The 23,707-nt window shown below is 36.2% G+C and overlaps 1 protein-coding gene across 1 annotated transcript; it reads right to left on the reverse strand.

Moving 5' to 3' along the window:
- Window positions 1-336: 336 nt before the first annotated feature.
- LOC121317113 (NF-kappa-B inhibitor epsilon-like) lies at window positions 337-23,507 on the reverse strand. Its single transcript, XM_041252725.1, has 6 exons — window positions 22,741-23,507; window positions 9,967-10,069; window positions 7,957-8,164; window positions 7,141-7,229; window positions 3,977-4,225; window positions 337-2,915 (listed from the first exon to the last, which is right to left on the reverse strand). The coding sequence occupies exons 1-6, from the start codon at window positions 23,088-23,090 to the stop codon at window positions 2,853-2,855; spliced, it is 1,062 nt and encodes a 353-aa protein (XP_041108659.1). The 5' UTR covers window positions 23,091-23,507; the 3' UTR covers window positions 337-2,852.
- Window positions 23,508-23,707: the final 200 nt, after the last annotated feature.

Raw genomic sequence — 23,707 nt, forward strand, 5'->3', positions numbered from 1 at the left:
TTTCATTTATCTACTATCTCATAATCCATTTCAGCTGTCAACTTAATATTTTCAGTCTTGTGGAAACTCATTTAACCTGTGACCTAAGATGGCTGCCATATTGGGGTCATGTGACCTTTTGTTTCTGCATGATAAAGACATAATGCAGGGCTTCCCAAACCCAGTTTTCAGGACCCCAGTGTCTTCTCTCATTTTGAGCTCTCAATTACTTAACTAAACCCTTAACTGAACTAATAATTTGCTTAATTAGACCCTTTTAATTGTTTTCAGCTCTTAAACAGTTGGAAATTTCAAGTTAAAAATGTTATAAGTAACTTGAAATCTGCAACTTTTTGGTAGCTGATAACAATTAAAAGTTATCAAATTATAGTTCAGTTAAGGTTTTAATTAAGTAACTGAGAGCTCAGTTAGAATGAAAACCAGAAGACAGCAGGGACACCATCTGGAAATAACTTCTATTTTACATGTATTGAAAACAATTTGTTGGTTTTTTGTGTGTATACATATATGTTCATGCATAAATTAAATGCAAATTGGTCATCAGCTTCCAGCTATAGCAGGCATTAATACACAGTAGATGCCCACTGGAAGGTCACTAGGCTATTTAATATCAATCCGTGCAAGTACCGACTTTTTCATTTTGACTGTGTATTTTTAAGCTTAGTTCACATCTACAGTAATTACTAAACAAAGACACAATTGGTCCAAACATATTTTATTATCCACCAAAACCAGCCAATCAATACCCTGTACAGATGAAAGCAACCAATCCCTGCATCTGCCGAATCAGCCAATCACAGCCTGTCAGCTCAGCTGGAGCTTCGATAGCATCTTTCAACAACAACAAACCGAGACCAGGACAGTTCAGTTATATTGCTCCAATCAGATATCTGGCATGGTTCAGATAAACTATAAGCAGCTCTGACAAGTCAACAAATTATTTGTTTAATAAAGTTTTTTTTTCTCCCTGATTATGTGTGTGAACCTTTGTGAACATTTTTGAGACTATTTTCCTAAAACTACCTAATAGCGGTAGAACAACTAGTCGATCAGTCGCTACTTTAAAAATATTAATAAATCATGCATTTCATAATGTCTGGTGCTTTAATTGTGAAGGAACTGTTTCAGAACACTTTGCTGGCTCTTACTTAAATAAAGGCACTTTGTGTGATTTAGCCAGTTATATCTATCTCAGCCAACTTAAACTAAAAAGCAGCTTGAACTCCAGTAAAAGCACATTAATGTAGACTTAATCTAAACACAAAAAACACAATATTTGAGTAACTGCAATTAGAACCACTTAGATGTTGAAATCCTAAGACAATGTGTTGTGTGATCTTGACAGGACACAGTATTTACCTGCACATTCTGATACAATCAATTACTTATGCAACTGGATACGTGGTCCTCTAGATACATGCAAGAAATGCAGTACAACATACAGCCTCTGCTTGCCCAACAATTATGACACACTTAATGTGTTAAATAATAAGAGTCTTTGTTTATTAAACACTCACTCAACACCATCAATAATTGTACAATAAAACATATTTCAGCAGCAGCCTCAAGATCGGGCTTGCACTAATAAAGGCATATTAGAAAGAACAGGCCACATGTAACTGGACTGGTGCAGAAAGAAAGTGGGTCTTTTTTTTTCTTTGCAGGCAACTTATTGTAGCATCGTTTGTGACAAAGTCTGAGCCACAGATCCTGTTGTGTACACTAAACCAGAATGCCACCTTTATAAGACTTTTTATTCAATCTTAAGTTCACATGCATACTTGCAGGGGTTGATTTCCAGTACTCTTCATGAATATTTTGATATTAATTACATAGTATTCACACAATCAGTGTACTATTAAGGATATGAAAAAGTTAAGAAAACAAAACTACAAACAAGCCTTAAGAAAAGGGTAAGCTGTTGATAGTTACAGTTTGCTGTGATACAGTTCACAGGCAGAAAAGAACATATTGTTTAAAGTGTCCTAAAGTTAAAATATTAACAGCTCTTGCAAAAAAATATAAAAGCAGAAAGGCTTCTAAATAACTTTTTGTATTTGTTTCAAAAGGAAATAAAGGCAGACACATTGTGAAACAAACTTGCCCAGCCCTGGTATGGGCACAATTCCACTCCAGATTTAATAGGTATACTTAAATAATTACAACTTAAGATTTACTTGAGTTAACTAACCAATTAAGAACACAGTTGGGATAATGACCGGGAAAGAAAGGGCCCCCTTTGACCACCTATGGCCTAAACAAACCCCTTACCATCACCAACAACTGTACCCTTCAAATGTGTAACATGGCCATAGCTAAGGACTCCTCACATGTGTACTATAATTAAATCCTTTCTATAATGAATATGCAAAAAAAAGTTAAACATGCAATTTAACTGAAAAACATGGATTTATCAACAAACAGTCAACAGTGAATTTTTCAAAAAATAGCTCAAATGTGAGTAAATAACAAAAGTTTAATATGTATATATTTATTTTTTCAGTAAAATGTATATATTGACATTGTATTTGTTTCATACAAACAACATTTTGTCCAAGGAATAACCAAGGGGGAGAACCAAGACAAAAAAAAAAAATACTTCTTATTAGTAACCTCATCACTGGCCCCCTTTCTTCAGCGAAGAAGAATCTTTTATACAGATTTTTTTTTTTTTTTTTTTAAAACCCAAATGTACAAAAACCAACAGCAGCCCAGAAGCCGTCATACATCCTAGGTCATTGGCCTCCAGGGTCACCTCCTTCTGTCAGTGCCTCTTTTCCTAGCGGAAGTTACTCAACTGACTTTGGATAATTTTCTTTTTAAAGTCTTTTTCCTTGTCATGTTGTGACTCTTCAAAAGTTCACCACAGACCTACCTGAAATCTGTATGTCATCAAATGGAAACAGAGCGAGTATCTGAAAGACAAAATAGGAAAATATCAGAGGGTCTGCAAAAGCCTAAATACATTTAACCAACAGAATGCGACAGAAGGCCGATTTTCCAAGTACCATCGTTAAGTTGACATTCATACTTGCCAGGGTGGGGTGGATTTACAGTATAATCCATGAATATCCTAACAATTATTACTTACATGAACAGTGCAATAGTCAGGATATGAGAATGAAAAACAAGGCTACAAATAAGCCTGAAGAAAACTGTAAGGTGTTGATAAGAGGAATGTGACTTTAGTGTTAACAGTGTTTGCAAAAAAGCAGAAAAAAGGCAAAGATATTAAACATATAACAGATGAAAGTTCGTTGGGTAGCTACCAATCACTTTATTAGCCTTTAGCCATAATTTCATTCAGACTCAATCAACTATACTATATAATTGCACAAATTGATTCATAGGCTTTTCTTTGGTATATATTTTGTTTTCTGTAAAACTGCAGTTTTACTCCTTTGTTTTCAGTTTTAAGTCCATGCACCTGTGTCCGAGTATAATCAACCCCCATGACTGAAGACGTAATTTATAAATGTATTACTTTACAACAGGTTTGTGTTACAAAAGTTGAAAAAAAAAGACCAAATTAAAGCCTTGTAGATGTATTTAATAGATGTTCACTTTTTTCTTCAACTCTTCTCTAAAATTGTCCCACATAAAAGCCCATGCGTTTATCTTGTGTATAAGACCATGCACCTATTTTCACGACTATACGGTACACATTTATTTTTCATGTTGCACTGCTAAGCACACCATAACTGTAAACTGATAAAGCAAAACGCGATATGAATTACCTATACAAAACCAAATCCACATCTGTACAACACTTCCTTTAGTAAATTAAAATGTTAATAAACCAGAGAGGAAGCTTTCTAGACAAACACATACCTATCAGCTATCAACAAATCTACTTCCTGAGCAATGCAGGCCCTGTTCTGTTGAAAGGCCTTATTTTTGCAATGGTATATATGACTTGAGAAGTGCCATGAATCATGCATGCCACTTCTCTAATGCCTGAGGCTTGGTTACTTACATCATTGTTTCCATCTGCAAGGTCTTGAGCTGTCTCACCCTCCATGTTCCTCAATAATTTGTCCGCTCCAGACTGGCACAAAAGATTGGCAATGCTGGCATCCTGCCTCCCAACGGCCAGGTGCAGTGGTGTGCAGCCGTTATACATGACCATGTCTACATTAGCCCCCTTCTTCAACAGCAGCGAAACGAGGGACTGGTCATGAAGCTCCACAGCGAGATGCAACAGTGTCTTCCCACTGGTGCCCTCCTGAAACAAAAAAGTTTGGGTATATATTGTTGCTATAGAAGGCGAGATATTTTGAAACACACAATTCCATGACATTAAAACATGCACTTGAGCTGCACTAAAAAAAACAAAAAATCGAAATGTTTAAATGTTTGTCCTGTAATGCCATAATAAAATGCAAATATTTATTGAACAGCATTCTATGGGGTCAGCTGAATGTCTCCATCCATTCCATCCTCCATGAATTAAATGGTGTACATAGAGCAAGAAAATATACATAGCCTGGGACATATTTCAATCAGCTCTTTCATCCCTTTCTCTATATCTACAGTCATTTTTTTTTATTAATTAATTTTATTACCTGTAGACCACCTTTGCTCTTTGGTCACCAGTTCATTTTAGTAGGCTACACTGCTAGAATGTGCTATATACAACATATGCCAACAGCAACAAATATTGACAATTAACACAAATGATCAAATTTAATACATTCTTCTATTTGTGTACCATTTCCCAGCAGTTTTATGATTTAAGACTAGAGCCCCTTGTTTTTCACAAATACAAAATACCACAAAATAAAATGAAATGCAACATATAAAATGAAATAAGGAAAAGCAAATATAAAACAAAATGAAAAATCATTATAAAAGCAAACATTATAAAAGGGAAACGGAAGCTCTGACTAGTAGTTACACAGATGTATAATTTGGAGTGAGTTATTTGGGAATTAATGATGCAGCTGACATTGACAAAATAATGATGTGCAGATTTTGCAACTGTCGGCTGGCATGGGAATCGAAAGATACCAGCGTTAAGTATTAGCTGTTTATTATTTTTGGGGAAAATATGGCTTGTTTGATTATACACCAATCCGTCGGATATATCACTGTCCTGGAGTTTTCTCCCCATTTTTACTGTCTAACCGCACATGCCTTAACTGCAATATACACAGACACTTAGAATTACTGTTTGTTTTATTTCATACTACACATAACAACAATACACACAACAATTAAAAACAAAGCATTAATATCGTACTGTTATCATATACACACGCATTGCACAATAACACAAAGCAAACTAAATATCTACTTGCTGAAGTGGCTTTTTTTTAAGACAACTTAGTGTTCACGTTTTGCAGCAATGCACTAACAAAAACCTCATGGCAGTGACGTCAGATCCCTAGCAACAAGCCTCCTATGTTGTTGTTGTGAATGGATTATTTCAATGCAGCAGGTTTGTGCATTCGAGAAAGGAGAGGAAGACTCATGAAACTAATTGGAGACTGAAGTTGATGAGACGCAATTATCCTCTGTTGTACGAATTAAAATGATGTGCTGCTTTTTATTCAAAAAATGAGAAAAAGCAGGTTGCATAGAGGATTAATAGTGGACCCTGACAGGAGGGAGTGGTTGTACAGTATTTGTTAGCCTATTTGTTTTTCTATGGGTTTCTCGCTATATCGCGGCCCTCGATTTATGTAGCAGATTAATTTTGTACCCCGACACCCACGATATATTGAGTGGGTGGTGTATTTTATATTATTATGTTAATTCTTTGTTTTAGTTCAACTGAGGCAAATGCTGTTTTTGCTTCTGTGCAATGGGATTGAAATACAAATCCTATCTTTTTTTTTTTTTTTTAATTGAGTAGACTGGACTATGTATGCATATATATATATATATATATATATATATATATATATATATATATATATATATATATATATATATATATATGTGTGTGTGTGTGTGTGTATATATATATATATATATATATATATATATATATATTAAAGTTCATTAAAAATTTGGGGGACTGACACTAATGGTAACAATTATTTTAAAATCTGTCAAATGTTTTACAAAAAAAAAAGATGTATGTAGTTAGAACATGTCTACTACACTATTATTGATCTATTTGCGTTGTTTTATTAATGTGTATCTGTAATAAGACAAAATATATGAAATAAAACAAATTATATATATAAAAAAAAATCACACAGGGCTCTGTTTACGACTATGCTTAGGCTTGATATAAATAGAATATCAAACCTAAGGTTAGGAATGGATTCAGTAAATACAAGAGAAGGCAACATAAAGGAGTGAATAACAGCTATGACCAAAAGTTTTGCATCACCCTATAGAACTGTATTTAATTTTGGTTGAAACTGTCGAATGAAACCTGCTGAATAGTTATGTTACCATATTGAATTGCATACCGCTGACACAAATTGAAAATGCTGACACTTGAAAATCTAGGCCTAACATGCACTAAGTACTACTATTGGACTTTTTTTCTACATTATTTTGTGGTTTCTTTGATTACATGATGTTAAGTAAAACATCTAAATTACGTTCATATATATTTCTTTATTAGTATGTCTCAATTCAAAATTTCTAGGGTGATGCAAAACTTTTGGCCATAGTCTATTATCAGCTATCAATCATGATTTATAGTTTCTTTATATGTCTGTGGGAGATTACGGTTCTTGGCTGTAACACATATTGGATTATATATATATATATATATATATATATATATATATATATATAGAGAGAGAGAGAGAGAGAGAGAGAGAGAGAGAGAGAGAGAGAGATAGATAGATAGATAGATAGATAGATAGATAGATATATATACACATACTGTCTTTGGGTGTCCACATTTAACAATGAAGGTCAGACAAAGCTAACAATGAAATAATCACTTTTGGGACAGTGTTGGTGATAGTTAATACAGTCTTGCCCTGCTCTTTTTAATGAGCAACAAATTCAGTCCTTTGAGAAGTCTCACGTTAATACTAACCCAACATTTACATTTAATCTTATAGTGGCTTTTCAAAAACACCAAATAACAAACTAGCAATACTAACACTGCATAAAATACCAATAACCTTCTTTTAGCTTTATCATAGAAATGACATTGCTGGAGCCTACCTGAACATTAATATTTGCTTTCTTCCTCATTAACAGCTCAATGAATTGATGGTTTCCCTGGAGTACTGCTACGTGCATGCAAGTCATACCTGAAATCAAAAGACCTTCAATAAAACATCATTGGCACTACAATGGCAATACTGCTGGTAAGAGCCAGGCAGAATGGTACCGCAGTGCTGATGATTAATTTCGCTCTTTTAGATAATCCAATTCAGTATCTGTGGAATACTTGTTTTGTATGGACATTACTGTGCATGTTGTATGCAAATAGTACTGAAATTGTACAACTGTAGTTAATGACATGTAGGCTAATGACATATATGGCCATCCCTGCTCACTGATTTTGTCAATTTCTAATGCACTGTAGCACATTGGGGCCCCCTGGTGCCATTTCTGAAAAATAACACCATAAACACTAAAGCACAAAACAAGGGGTTAACCCAGAAAGGGGATATTAATTGTGATGCACTGCCTTCTTTTATCATACGATATAAAAACAAATTCAGACGGTGAGCATGTGTGAGCGACACTACATTGGTTAATAGCGTCACATATCTAACACGGGAGATATAATATGCCCCCATTAAAATATATTATTAGACCCTGGTCCCCTATTAAAATATGGTAGTGAGTCTCGAGGTTGTCGCTCTGTAACTGGAAGTGTGTGGCAATCGAGATAGGGTTTGCTTTGTCCATTTATACTAATCCTAGGATCAAGAAATTGGTAATCTGTAAAAAAAATAAAACAAATACTACAATTGAGAGGTTACATTTACTAATTATCTGAATTAATAAACACACCAATATTCGCCTTACCTCTCCAGTTCTGCATCTTCAATACATTGCTATGTGCGTCCACATTGTCTCTAGTCAGCTCATTGGCACATTCCAGGTATCCCTGGGCGCATGCCACGTGGAGAGGCGTGTTGCCATCCTGATCCTGTAACTCTAAGCACGCCTTTTTTTCTACCAGGGCTTGAACCACTACTGGCTGATTCAGGTACGTAGCCAAGTGTAAAGGTGTCTGTGAAAAAGTAAAATAACCATATGACAGGAAGGAGCCAAACAAGTTGGAGGTGCGTGAATCAGAAACAGATACAGTACAAATGTATTGAGATGGATACTAGACTAATGTATGCATACTGGCAAGCTGCAGACTACACAATTCAGTGAGGAAGAGTAAGTCCAGCTTTAAACAGCCTTTCTTTTAAAAAACTTGGTGTGTAACATATATATTATAGGAGGCTGTGTGGTCCAGTGGTTAAAGAAATGGCCCTGTAACCAGGGTTTCCCTGGTTCAATTCCCAGCTCAGCCACTGACTTACTCTGTGACCTTGAGCAAGTCACTTAACCTCCTTGTGCTCCATCTTTCAGTTGTTATAAGTGACTCTGCAACTAATGCATAGTTCACACATCCAAGTCTCATATCTTGTAAAGTACTTTGTGATGGTGGCCCACTATGTAAGGTGCTATATAAAAATTATTATAACAATATCTCCCAACAAAAAGTAAAGTTGATGCTGTTTATTAGATTAATTGTTGTATACAAAACTTCAGGTTTAAGTGGAAATGTAAAGAAACCAGTGTTATTGTTCACATTTGCATATAAGAAATTGTCAGATATTTTGGAACAAAACAATTCTGAAAATACACAAAACATCCCAATCTTATGAACAGTGATATAGCAGCAGCAGTAATGACAGAGTAACCGTGGTAGGGTAGCAAAAAGCAACACACACATATATATATATATATATATATATATATATATATATATATATATATATATGACACATTACAGAGATCATGAAAATAGGTCACCATGGCCTACATTAACCTAATGTACAGCAACATGTCCCATGCTATATATACCATTGTCTCATCTAATGTGTGCAAGTGCTCCCTGTTTAGTCATGAACCTATGACCTAGCAGAACTACCATACCAAGTTTCATCACTACTGGATGAGCATTTTCTAAAAATATAAGTTCCATATATTCAAGTCAACAGGGAAATTTATCTCCTGCAGGCATTAACACTAAACTACATTTTTGACTTCTGCATAAGATGAATCAGACCCCAGCTAGGCTCTGAAGCCATGACCTTCTGAAAATAGGTACCTTTGCTAACCACGTTAATTCACTTATAACAGTCAACTTCAAGGTCTGTAATTAGTTGTAGGGGGACACCCCCTTCCCATTATTTCTTTATGTTTTAATGGGGGGGGGGGGGGGGGGGGGGGGGGTATCCACTCCTCCCACTTCCAAAAAAATTCCCCAAGCTGTACCATTAGACACCAATGGAATAGAAAGCCCCCACTGGAAACAAATAAGTTACTGTTTAAAAACACAAAGAAAAGAAATATATGAGCTATATAAACTTTATTGGCAGCTCTAGTAACAAGATGCATACAAATCCCCTGGCAAGGATATTTATAACACATTGCAGATGTGAGTGTAAAAAATAGGTTGACATGACTATCATTCACATTAACGTCTTGTTGCAAATGTCCATGCAAAGTACCACCCAGTTTGAACTAGCAGTATATATATAATCATGTTTATTACAGTTTGAACTGGTGGGAAAAAGAGAGAGAAGAGTCCATGTAATTTAATAATGTATATTGATGTATTTTGTGAATGTTTACTAAGATATCTGCTAAATAAGATATATTTAGCTTAGTGTAGTAACAGATATAATGTTTTAAAATGTAAATACAAGTTTGCTAAAACATTTGAGACCTGACTGGATGTGCACAAGATGTACAATGAATTGAATTATTTTTTGAGCTACAATCACTTTATTAAATTTGTAATATTATATCTACCTGGTAGAGATCATTCTGCATGTCAAGAAAGTCTTTTGGAAACAGGGAAATCAAGTAGAGTGCAAAATGTTGTTCCTCATGAATTATTGCAAGGTGTAAAATCCTGAAAAAAAAAGTATAAAGATTAATACAATGCAGAAAGAATCATTCAGGAGACATTTTTGAAATGAAACTTTTGAAAACGGAATGTTTTTGTAATAGTGACTTTCTGCCGAATTTAACATTTCATAAACTCATTGGGTAATATGGGGGCCAGGCAGCTAAGTGAATTGATAAAACATAATAAACAATAAACCTATGCAATGTTGGTTCAATTTCAGGTCAAGAAATGTGCATCTAATAGCTATAACCACGTAAAATGGGGTTCGATGTCTCCTAGGTTATAAGTAACAGGTTTTATCAAGAAGCAACACTTTTGCTGGCAACCTTTTAAGTTGTTTAAGCTGAATTACCACCCCAGACAGCAGCTTCTCTGTAGATTAAGGCAAAAACGTGCATTTGCCCATCAGTAAATGTAAGCTTCAAAGTAGCAAAACAAGTTATCGAGATGATTAAACTGAAAGACCTCCATGTCTGTTTCTTAGTTTTAAATACCATAAATAGTTTATTTTTATATAACATTAGCAATTATTTACGCCTGTATCAAGTAAGTTTAAGGACTTTTTCTGGCCAACAACTGGCTCGGAAATTCAAGTCCAGATACTTTTTATGCAAAGTGATAGCTGACAATATGCCTTTCATTTTCAACATTTCTTCCTGTACTACTATACTTGACAAATTGGCTTTAAATATTGGATAAACAGCATAAGTGAGATTTGAGGAAATCCTCCATGATTAACACAGGTGATCTGCGTATGTGTCGTTAGAACACGACAGCTCCAGTATCCAGTACCTTCAAGATCCAAGATACATTTCACAAAATGATCCAAAAAAAAAACAAACTTAACCAAGCCTGAGCAAGACCTCTGGAAATAAGGATAACAGCAGAATTCAAAGCAAAGAGCTTGGGAAGTGAAAGTAGCATCACTGTGCTGCCTCCCCCATAACATGTGTAGGATGAGAAGAAAAACTCATTTCAGTGGTAAGAAACTAAGTGGAATTTGTTCCTGTCCACCAGGGCTGCTTTAAGCTTGAAGAAATGATACATTTGCATTTTTTATTATGATCTGTATATATAGTAATATTCGGATATCTGACTGAAATCCACACTCGCTTTTTTTTTTTGTATTTTATGACAAATGATGCCACATTTAACTTATTTATTTATTTATTTATTTATTTTTATCAAATATCAGTAACATCCTAGCAGGCTTTGAATAAGTTACAGTTACAAAAAAGTATATATAACTGTACAAATTCTCCATACAACAGAACATCAATGTCAGTATACAAGCTTCTTTTTTAAACATACAGATGTTTAAAATGCTTGTGTTTGATGAATATAGAGAAATGTATTTGGCACTCTTATGTGTAAATAAACTGTCAATAACAAGTCATTTACAGTCCCAAACGGAAATACAGCGACTGTGCTATCTTTGTTACTCCTTGCAACATGATAGCATCAGAATGAGACTCAGTCAGGAATAGCTTCAGTTTAAGCGCTGTTGCACACTTTTAATAGACAAAAACAGGAACAAATAAACAAGCACAAGGGTCAAAATAAAAGGTTTAAACAAAACAATACAAAAAATGACTGTAGGCTAAGCATTCACCTTCACTACAGACTTCCAAACACAGACTCATCGACTACTCACCTACTCACCAACCCCCAAAGGCTTTTCCCCTCCTTAAATACCATGTGGCTGGAGCCTAATTAACCATTAATCATTCAATTGAGGCTCCAGCCACATTATCAAATGTTTATGGCATGGAGGATTTTAACCCCCTCCCTGTCAACCCTATATTCCCAACACCCACACACTCTACATTTTGGGCTTTGGGCTTGCAACTCCTTATGAAGAGAAATGCTAGTGGAATGGCATTATGGTGCAACTTTGAATCAAGACCATACCTTGTAACTGTACTCAATTAATAATTAATACTCTATATTCCCAGCAAACAGTTTTAACTGTGAGGAGTCCATGGTCAAGAGCAGGGCTTCCCAACCCTGGTCCTGGGGAACCCAAGTGTCTTCTGGTTTTCATTCCAACCGAGCTCTCAGTTACTTAATTAAACAGTTGCAGATTTCAAGTTAGCTATAACATTGTATAAGTAACGTGAACTCTGGAACTTTTTAGGATCTGAGAGCAATTAAAAAGGTCTAATTAAGCACATGATTAGTTAATTTAAGGGTCTAGTTAAGTAACTGAGAGCTCAGTTGGAATGAAAACCAGAAGGTACATGGGGTTCCCAGGACCAGGGTTGGGAAGCCCTGGACTACTCCAAATTTTCATGCCCAACTTCCCAAAAGGAATTAGAGGATGATGTTGGAATATGGAGATATAAGTCCTGGTGGTTGTGAAAGATAAGCAGAAATCACACTTTGACACAGCAGGTAACTTTTACTGTATTATAGTAATAGTGTGAACAAAGAGCTCTTTTCAAGGAAGAGGCAAGCATTGGGTCCAGGAAGTCACAGAGCAGCATAACCCCACCTCACTGCACTCTCTGCTCATCCAATCATAAAAGTCAATATGCCTGTCCACCCTCCACCCCATTTAGTGTATTACATACAGTACAGGCAAACAAAACAAGTCTTATATGTGGATTGTTTGTTATGTGAGTAACTTAATGAAAAGGACATGTTGGGGGGTGTCGTGGTGAAGGGGCTTGGATGCTTATTCTGGATGATGGGATTCATTCCATACTGACTTCAATCCAGGAAGGGGGTCCTAAACGTTCCTGTTGTTGCAAGGTAATGTCAGACAATACTAGCAAGCAACTCTGTTTGACATCTTTTTTAAATTCCACCCATCTGCTTACATGAAACTGCATTAATCCTCAGACGTCACCCTAAGTATTCTGCGCTGCCATTGAAGACTAGTCAGGTGTCAAAAATAAATTTGACATTTAAGTGTTAAAACATCCTCAGTTAAAACTTTGACCTTTTACATAGTTGTGTTATTCATGACATTTTCATTGCATTCAAAGAAAACAAGGAAGGGAGTCTATTTTGAAGTCTCCGGATTTCCTGTGTCTACAAAATTAAATTAGCGTTGGTGTGATTTTATATGTGGGAATGGGTTTATTGTATCATTTTGGAGTTGATTTGTTTGATTGAATTATTGTTTACAGACGTGCGCTCGATTGAGACTTGCTGCCTGCTAGGCTTGGTTGAGGGGGAGGGCAGCAAGTGATTGGCTGTGCTAGAACTCAATCAGCAGTGTCCGTCAGTTTAAGAACATTCGTGGGAGATAGCTGGGGGCTGCTGCAAGGCCTGCCGTTTTCACGGCACCTCGATTTATAGTTTGTTGTACTGTGTTTTATTTTGCACTTTTTGTACAGCTTGATGTATTAGTCCTCTGTGAGTTACCATCGCTGGTAACGTCACATGACCACCTTTATTTTACTTTCGTTTTCTGTTTTTGTTAATAAAACCTGTGCGCCTGCACCGGTGTTTTCGACATCAACACCACGTCTGTCTCCCTGTGTGCTTGAACAGCAGCGACCCACACGCGTGACACGAGTAAAACCCTGTCACACTACATTATGCTTAGGCAATATATTTTAGTCAGAAGCAGCATTTTCAGTACATCTCAAAGAAGTCACACAGAAATGTTACACTTTCAGCATGTGCCTCATCTGTAAGGGAAATTCTGCTTTTAATTTTAGTACTTCTGCTTTCTTAGTAAAGTCTACCTACAAGTGCAACAGTCTAAATATGGGATAGATTCTGTCACCAAGAACTCCCGTTAAAATATATCCTGGTTATGAAGTCACATTAGTTTTCACTGAATCTAATGCAAATTTATAGTGCTACAAGGATAGTGAAATTTATTAGCTGCACACAATTCAAGTATAAATCTTCTCTAAGCATTCCAGTCACTGCCTGAAAATAATTTGTATCTCTCTTAGGTAAACAGTACTAAGCTGAACTTGGCAAAGAGGAATGCATGACGGCCGTTCGTGAGCCAACTAAATAAAAAACAATCACAGCTACGTGAAGATTTCACTACTGCAAGGAACATTTCTGTTTGTTCTGTTTAGCCATATTTTTGCTGATTGAGACAAAGCATGAGCCAGATTGCACGCAAGGATGAAGAAACATTTGCTCTAATCAATATTTGGGCCGATGGTTAAGCTGCTTCCGGGTCACAGATACGCGCATTAAGTATTTGCTTCTGTCACCCATTTTATCAAAAGCACTGTGAAATCGCGTAGATGACCCGCATGACACCGTGTCCTGACTCGGGCAGGATCCGACCCAGATAGAGCATGACAGTGTGAAAGGGGCTTTAGATAATAGTCACTAAAACATCCTCTGAATTTGCATCTGGAAGCAGTTGCTTGGTCTGTATATGCTCTCTACAAGCACAAACATTCTCACAAGTGTGCTACTTAAATAAAATGTGCTAGTTTGATTTTTACAGTTGTACAATAACCATTCATAATGAAACTGAAAGCTGCACAGAATCCTGAACTTCCAGTAACAATGAACACTGTTTACGGCTCATGTTCTCAAGGTACTTGGGACACTATCATAATAAACCTATAGAAATGACAAATCAGCTTTGGAACTGGGTAGGCGGCAGAGGTCACAACCTTCTTGACTTCTTCATAATAAACGTCCTTCATTTGGCTAGACAGCTCACTTGGACTAAAACCTGATAAATGTTTTTTTTCATTATTTGTAGGTCATGGATCTGCCTGCATTACTGCCTTATTGACTGCACATTGTGGTGGTGACATCCCCCTTTCCAACCTGCAGTCTCAGACACAAGTCTTCATGGAGTTCTGGAGTTCCACAAATGATGATAGCTAAATGGCCAATAAGTCATCAAAGTTATTCAACCCTACTCTCAAATACATACACTTTGTCAATCCACAAAAACATGCAAGTAAAAAGCCTGCACAACTTCTAATTATTCTCCTCTCAACCCTCATATCTACATTTTAAAATAATAATTTATAGTACACAAGAGTTTTGTCAGGGCATTTTCTTCAATATTTATTTTTATTTTACTCAGATTTTTGGATGGTGTTTGAAATCACATATTAATAACAGACTATTAAAAGCTAGTTCAGGATTTAAATTACACAACACTTTTCTATGACTCACCATGCTTCCACTATGCCTTTCTATTCTTAGGGGTCATATGTTCAAAGAATTTACTCTGGTCTTTACTTATTAGGAAAAAACTCCTTTCAACCAAACATCTAAGTAATCTAATCCAAAGTCTCCTAAGTAATGTTATATTGTCTCTTTCTCATTATTATTGCAATACTAGTAACATAGATGTTTCACCATTTAATAAATAAGAGTTAGGCCTGGATTAAACACTTTCAAAATATTACCATTAATGTCAAAGTCCATTCTGTAAAAAAAAAAAATTAAAAAATTAAAAAAAAAAACCCAAAAAACCCAACTGCCTATTTTATAGAACTAAAACCAAACTACTCAGTTGTGTATTTTCAGGTCTCTTACATTTGATTGCACCTACCTAGATTAAACCATGTTGTATTTTTATGTGAAACAGTAAGCAGTAAACAAACCAGCAAGTGCTGGTATCTTCCCTGCAGAATATGTGAGTGGGTGTAAGGAGGATGGGTCGGGGCATACAGTAAAAACGTGGGAGTGATGCATTTGCACGACTAAAGGAAATGCACTTTATTTTACAGTTACTTGCTATTTAATTTGCCATTTTCTTAGAAGGAAACAATTATACTACACAGTAAAATGTTGGGATTAATATGTACCATATTCATTATTTAACTTTAAAAAATACTAGGCTCAAGCAAATTCCAGGTCTCCAAACATTTATGAGTCAAAATAATTTCACACAGGGGAGCAGAAAGACTACTAAGAGTGTTCTTGGTAGCTGTGTTTAAATTTTATGTGAAAAATCTATGATAAACAAGGGGGCAGGGGACAAGGTTCAGGGGACAGGGAGTGAATGCTATACTAGGAATGTAAACAAAAATTAAATCCAAGTTACAATACTGCTTACTATCTGCATTGCACATTGTGTGCTGAAGCTCATGTATGCTGATATGCCTCCCCCCATGCTACTTTTGAGCCGTCCCTATTTTCAACCCTGATATAAAAGTCTGAATAGTCTATATTTTAATTTGGACTTACTTTGTAGTGCTGACCAATCCTCAGCACAGACAATAGATTAAGACTTGAAGAATCACCAAGTGGTTCATGACATGCTTTTTCATGCTTAACCAGGCATTTCTGTGTTTGCAGTTTGATGCTTTTCCATGCTTAACCATACATTTCTGTGCTACCATTCTTGTCTATGATTTGTGGCACATTACTGTGCTTTTACTATCTACACTTCTTTTATCAATGCAAAAGCAGCACACCTTTGCATGCTAAGTGTACCCTTCCATGATTCTGTGTATCAGTACTGTTCAAGATCCACAGCAATACAAGGGAGCATGATGTCATAATTAGCACTCTGTCCATTTATTCTAATTCAATTATTTTCTTTTATTTAGTTATTCACAGCAGCGAATATAATTCAAAATAATTATATTTACATTTTCTCAGTCATCAGTTGCTATAATCTGGCTTGTATGGCAGTGTTCCAATGATTATATTAGCTAAACAGATAATACAGTTAAAGTATTTTGATGAATAGTACATTGATTACTACAGTGCTGGCACGTCGGTAACTACACAAGGATAATTTAGGCAAATGGTTAAAATACCGGGTATGTGTCCACTAAATCCACCTCTGTAGACAGTAATTCAAAGAATACATGGCTTAGTATGAAACCTCAAAAAAGTCGAGAAATTGAATTGTTTTGTTTTTAAATGAATTCCGACTTTTTAAAAAGTTTTCCATGTAGTTTTTCATGACTGTAGCATCAAACACTTCCCTAAATGACTATGCACAATAAAACACCAACACACTTTTTACATATCAAGGGGAAATACGCTGTATGGGGAAAAGCTGGCGTTCATTTCAAAACTGAAGCTGAATAATAACATAGATGCGTACATGCTGTTTCAAAACATGTTTTAAGTAAAATGTACACACATAATACCTTATAAGATGTGGGAGAAAACAAATCACAATGAACTGAAAGTTAGGAGCTAGCTACTACAGAGCTGCTTCCAAGGCCATCAGATATATAAGCATTGACGTATGTACTGCTAAATGTATGTGATGCAAAAGTAAAAAGAAACTGGGTTTAACAGTTGTGAAAGATGTGACTCCTCGCTGTGCATTTTCACTTTAAAAAGGTTAGTTGCCTCTTTAAAAACTTGACCCAGAAACGTAACTTGCAGGTTAAGCACAAACACGCACATTTATTTACAGAGAACAAAAAAATGAAACAAAACAAAACAAAAACCTAACTCCTACTTGGAGTGCTTACTACACACTTTATCTCTTTCCAAACCTCACTAACACGCTGGACAGCTACACTGTTTACCAGCACAAAACACACTTTTACTTATACAAACATAAACACAGTACCACACTACGGTCTTCCCTTCCAGGCTTTTCACTCTGTAGCCCTGTGTACCGGGTTTCCCCTGCTTTTGTACAGGGCTTGAACTAAAAACCCCGGTCCCTTGGCCTTCTGGGAAACATAGTCCTCTAGCTCCCCAGGACTATGTTCTGTCATTTCTCTCTTACACATCCTGCCCCTTGTGTGCAACACATCCGGCCATCTCCCCTCCACCCTCAAAGGACCACCCGCCCTAATTTCTTTGGTCTTCGACCTTTTCCATGGGCGGGCTTCCGGTGCTGGTGCAGGCACAGGCAGCTCCGGTTCTGGCTCAGATACCTCTGGTTGTGGTGCAGGCGACTCCTCCCACCTGCGGTAGGCCTCCTAAGGCCGGCGAATGGCTTCACCCTCCTCGCCATCGCTCTATCCACCGCTCTCCGGGACTCTTCCAACTTCCTATCCAGCTTGTTTTTTTCTCAGTCAGTTGGGGCACTCGCTTCCGCTGCCACCATACGTGAAAGATGTGACTCCTCGCTGTCCAATTTCACTTTTAAAAGGCTCATTGCCCCTTTAAGAAATGGACCCAGAAATGTAACTTGCAGGTTACGTGCAAACACACACATTTATTTCAAGAGATCAAACAGAATTCAGAAAGCAAATCAATGTATGTATTAGATTACCAAATAGAGTTTTATAGACTGTGGCAAGAGAATCACTTCCTGCGTTACAGGTAATAAAATTACTATGTGCACTATAGAGCTTGTGTATAGCTCAATTTGTATTTATGTACATGTAACACAGGAAGCAGTGTGGTAGGAAAAAATCCTGCAAATGTTTCATAGTGAAATAAATGAAACAAAAAAAAACAGCAGCAGAACAACAATAGGCCTATTAATGTCACTGATTATAACAACAACTTCCTAAACCAATATTCTGCAGTATTACAAGACCAGCATGGAGAAAATGATTGTGAATGACTATTGGTCCTGGACAAATAAACCTTATCTCCCCATGATTTCAGAATCCCAAGTCTCAATATGGGTCATGCATTACACATTTTTTTTTTTTTTTTTTTTGTATGTACACAACACCTACCCTTTTCCCTATCAGATACAGTTTATGTAGCGCACCACCAACTACAAATGGAGAATACACCTCCCAGAGCTTAGCCCACTTGAGCTAGAATGACCCATGAATACAGTAACCCTGCAGTAACACACTTGAATCAGCAGAGCCACTGTTAGCCAATGTATCCCTTCTATACCATAATGGTAACAGCAGACAATATAATCCAACCAAATCAAAGCCACAATGAAAACCACATTGTTTCTGTAAACTAAACAGCATGTTACTGTAACTTTCTGTAGCTGGAGGGCTTGTCATTCCCAGGATCTACTGAAGCAAAAGGAAAATAAATGGATCCCCTACTTTCAAAACTGTATTTTTCACACTAATACCTTTATCGCTAATTAATAAACCTTGTATTTTTTAACATGGGTTTTAAAGCTACAGTATATGATGTTTGAATGCATAATGGGATGTGTTTTATATCCTACTAACTAGGAAGGTATATCCTACTAACTAGGAAGGTGGGGCTCCCCCCCCCCCCCAGCTTATCCAGGTCTGGAGTTCAATTCTTCTTTACTAGCTCCTCCCTTTATGCATTGGTTTGAGGAAGCTGCATCTGCCAAGGGACTTTCCTCACAATGCTCCACCTTGTTTTCCTTTTCTTCCACTTCTGCAATTTTGTTTAAAGATTGCCCTGGCATGCACACCTGGCCTTACAAACATTTTTTAGCAGGGTATCTTTTTTCCTAAATTTAAAATTGGCATTTTAAAAGCAGTAACAATTTCCAAAGGATTGTTTAAACAATAAAATAGGTATATTTGATTGTAAATATTTCCAAAACCCAAGTTTTTTTTCTTCTTAAATTGTTAATTTGTAGATACTCCCTTGACGGCACCTCCAAAAATATAGCGTGGCTGATGTTTCTTGACCAATTACAGCCCAAGTTATAGTTTAGTGAATTATCTTAAATGTATCATAGCAGCTGTACACAGTCTACAGTCACATACAATTAGTTTGTGTTAGTATCATATTTTATGTAAATCAATCATATTATGCCACCACAGTTGGAAATGTATTTTCTTCTGTGACCCTTCTATATAAGAAAATTATGTTTTAATGTAAAAGCTGTCTCATGAGTCCAGAGTCCCTCTCTGGAGTACTTTTACTTTTACTTTAGTCTGTAATTCCTATTTTTTGCAATTCAATACTGAAGATTCCAGCAGCTCTTGGGGAGCTGTTGACCATCTAACAGTTGGGAATTAGTAAAATATGTATTGGCCTCTTACTGGACACTCAGCAGGGATATACAATCCCAACCAAGGGTTATAGCAAATAGATTAATTTAGGAGTGTAGACCACAAAAAACGCTGACTTTACAGTAAAGGGAATTTTAATAGATGTTTAACCAGTATTTCTGGTCTACACCAGTGCTGGTCATTGCTGGAATTTCCCTGTGGGATGGTCTGCGGTAAGTAATATCTTAGTTACTAGTGAGGAATAGTTTAAATTATGAGACAAAAAAATATGCTGTACTTTAAATATGCAAACAAAGGCAATGAGCTTTTATTACTATCGCATGTTTTCTTAGTAGCTGATTTAATCTCATTTAATGTTAGAAATATATTTTATGATCAGGTGAAGACTGGTAGGTTAGTGGTACTAGTGTAGTGTTATTTTGCAGTACGTGTTAAAAACGTGGTAGGCCGTATATTGCGCTTGCCCGGGTATGCAAATGATATTACCTCCGATAACAAGGAAACCCGTCTGAACGAGTTTGGCCCTTAAAGTTTTTTTAAATATCATTTTTTTCACAGTTTAGCAAATTTATGTGACTTTAACTGATGAGCAACAAATTGGGTTATCTAAAATTTGAAAAATATACAATTTTGTGAGTGAACTACAGTTTGTCTTGTTCATAGTGATTTGTGTAGTCGTCAGCCACAGCACTTACAAATCAATGTGCCCTTAATTTTAAAAGGTGTCAATATAACTTTTTAAAATGATTATCATAAGAGGTGTGTATTGTAAGTGCAATAGGCTTTAAAGGTAAGGGGTTATACTAAGATCATAACAATAACTCTGAGCAATATTTTTGTTTATTTGTTTCTGCCGATTGCTTACTGTGTTAGATACTTAAGAAATGCCTTGCATGCCATTTTTCTTCACTGTTCCCATCGCCTTGCAAGGATGGTATCAATAAAGGTGTTTATTTTGACCTTTTATCTATTCGTGGCATGCTGTTTTTATTCCGGTGAGGAGTCTCCCTAAGCCTAAGCATGTAGTAGCGTAGCCCCCAGCAATTCTCCAAGTGGAGTCCGCACAGGTTATTTTTTGTTTGTTTTCTTATCATAGGGATACAGCACTGTATACTGTAGTTGTGCAAACATTTTAATATTCTGCTTAATTTCCTTTTTTGTTACGCATCATTGCATGCATAAAAATTAGTACTATACTCTTAAATACAATTACAATAATTTTCACAACTGACACCATCTTTGGCTTTATGGTGTTTATTATGAATGTGTAATGGAAATATCATATAGGTGTTTTTGTAGTGTTTTGGTATTTTGGACTGCAGTGAATCATTGAGTGGTCAGCATGACTAGGCTTCATAAAGTGAGGAATCCTGAAAAAGTCAAGAAGAAGAGTAATTTGATTTTGTGTCAAATTTCAATGACTCCCTCAGTCATATTTTTGACATCCTCTCATGTGAGGGGAGTCAGGAAATATACCTACTAGACTCATCTGATGAAAAATAAATTGAACTTCGTTGTACTAAATGACCCTCTTGTACCATTACAGGGGTCAACTGTACATATTAACTTTGCTCACATCTACATGGTAACATTCCTATATAGTGTGAATAGGTATACTACAAACACTATTTGCTCTTCAAACTTTATTGTACAGCTATTGCCAACATAACATATGTTGAGTACTTGGTATACAGTACACACAGGTAGCATGCACATACACCTCATTTAATACAATTACAGACAGTCCTGTCAATTCTCCTGTATTGTGGACCCTTCTCCCATACAGATTTTCTCCCAATTGCACTGTTAAATATGTCAGCAAACCTTTAATGTCACCTTTAATGTGATTACTGCAATGTATGTCTGTACTTAGCATGGTTTAGGACCCAGGGGAGTCCTGTGACAGGAATGCATTCAGTGCACGAGGCAAATTCACATACTTAGCCACACACCTGCACTCACCACCCCCACCCCCACCCCTACAGCTCTACAAGAGAAACAGTAAACAACGTATCAAGGATTACAGAGTCCCGTCGTCCCCCCCGTCTGTCCCCCGTCTCCCGTCCCTCGTCCCCCGCCCCTCTCGATTTTGTATTTTCAGAAGTTGACAGGTATGCAATTATTATATAGTCTATCCAGCTGGGCAAATGAAGCAACACCATCACATGTAAAAATATGAAAATAATGTAGATTCCACAGGCTTAAATTTGAATATTTTTAATACAATGTTAAGGTCTGTAGCAACAAATGGTTCTGAAATAAAGCAAGCATATATCAGTAGCCTAAATACTTAACCACTTTCTTGCTTCATATTGTACTGTAGGATATCCGCTATCAGTGAGTATATTTTGAAGAAAAAAAAATGTCTAAAGACATTTAAACCCTTAAAGGTAACCATTTAAAAAATACTGCAGCTGTAGTAACCAAACAGCTTCCTGTATGAATGACACCAGAGTAGCTCTCTGGAGTACTTCTCAGTAGTTTACTCTACTCTGTAAAAATTACAAATCAATCCATTTAAAAATGATGCATTTTATAACTAGAATTCTATCATTTTTCTGCTGTTATGATCATTATTTTCTAAACTACACTTGCTATTTTCAGAAAACAAGAAGTTCGACCCATTCTGCACAATTTTATAATTGGTTAGTTAAATCTAAACTATCATTGAATGGGCTGAATTGGTACATTATTATTATTATTATTATTATTATTATTATTATTATTATTATTATTATTATTATTATTTTACGGTAAAAACAGTTTATTTCCATACTCCGGAAATTATCCTTATGGTGAAGACCAATTCTTCTTACGCAAATATGTACGTAAATTATTAAAAAAAAAAAAAAAAAAAAAAAAAAAAAAAAAACCTAAAAAACCTACGTGTCTCCATCTTCGTTGATTGAAGTTAAGATCTCTATTTCTTGTTGGGTAAGTCCTTCAGTTTCTGGCCTTTTTGAGTATTTTTCTTCTGTAATTTTGCAACTTTGTAAAAATTCCGACAGGTTTTCTGATGAAATGGATGAAGACCCATAGGAAGAATCCAGCCTGTCCTCTGCAACACTGTCAAGTTTATCGCCATCATCGGCCTCCTTTGGTGATTCTTTTTTAATATTACGGTGATATTCTTGGTTTATCGATCTGAAGGAATCTGAAACTGAATCAAATCCTGAATCGCAGATCTCTTCAGAAGGATCGTCTGCCTCTTTTTTTCTGTCTCCCCTATTATCCATGGTTGTGTAATTTAACTTTAAAGTCCAACGTTATTTCCCTCACAGGGCTGTGCTTCAGCTGAGATTAGATCCTTGTAAATTTGACCACAAGTCAGATCTAAACTGTCCGTTCTTTTTTGTAGCACAACGAATGAAGTGTGTCGTTTCATGCCACCGAAGACTTCTCTATTTTCAGTGCTTTATAAAATAAGAAAGAGCAACATGAAAATAAAATAAATACAGACTTTTAAAGTTAATCTTTAGCGTTTACATACGAAAGGGAAAAAGCGAAAGTTACTACAAAATGTTTCTGCAAAACTTCGTCTAGTACTACAGTAGCCGTGCGTGTGTTAAAGTTCTAGCCAAGCCGAACCAGTCAGATCTGATGAGACCCTGAATGTACTCTCTTCAAGGGGAATACCCTGTGTTAAAATAGCATACGTCCGCTAATGAATTATGGGTTGGGTGCGACGTTTTTGTTCAATCACAACTTGTTTCACTCGGGGAATCCCCAAAGGGAGTGGTTATGGGTTTTTTCTTTCTTTCAAAAACCGGTAAGTAAAGGGTAACTTTTTGCTTCAAGTTTCCGTGGTTCCGATGGTTTGTTGAGTTATCTTTGCTCAGGCAAGTACGGTACT

Source organism: Polyodon spathula, chromosome 6, assembly GCF_017654505.1.
Source record: "Polyodon spathula isolate WHYD16114869_AA chromosome 6, ASM1765450v1, whole genome shotgun sequence".
NCBI classification, from domain to species: Eukaryota; Metazoa; Chordata; class Actinopteri; order Acipenseriformes; family Polyodontidae; genus Polyodon; species Polyodon spathula.

What these genes read in the sequence shown, in the direction of transcription:
- LOC121317113 (XM_041252725.1), bottom strand. Translation starts at nt 23,090, where the DNA reads ATGGATAATAGGGGAGACAGAAAAAAAGAGGCAGACGATCCTTCTGAA. An exon ending in ATCAACGAAGATGGAGACAC is followed by an intron (nt 10,070 to 22,740) that starts GTAGGTTTTTTA and finishes TTTTTTTTTCAG; the next exon opens with GATTTTACACCTTGCAATAA. An exon ending in GAAGATGCAGAACTGGAGAG is followed by an intron (nt 7,230 to 7,956) that starts GTAAGGCGAATA and finishes TTTTGATTTCAG; the next exon opens with GTATGACTTGCATGCACGTA.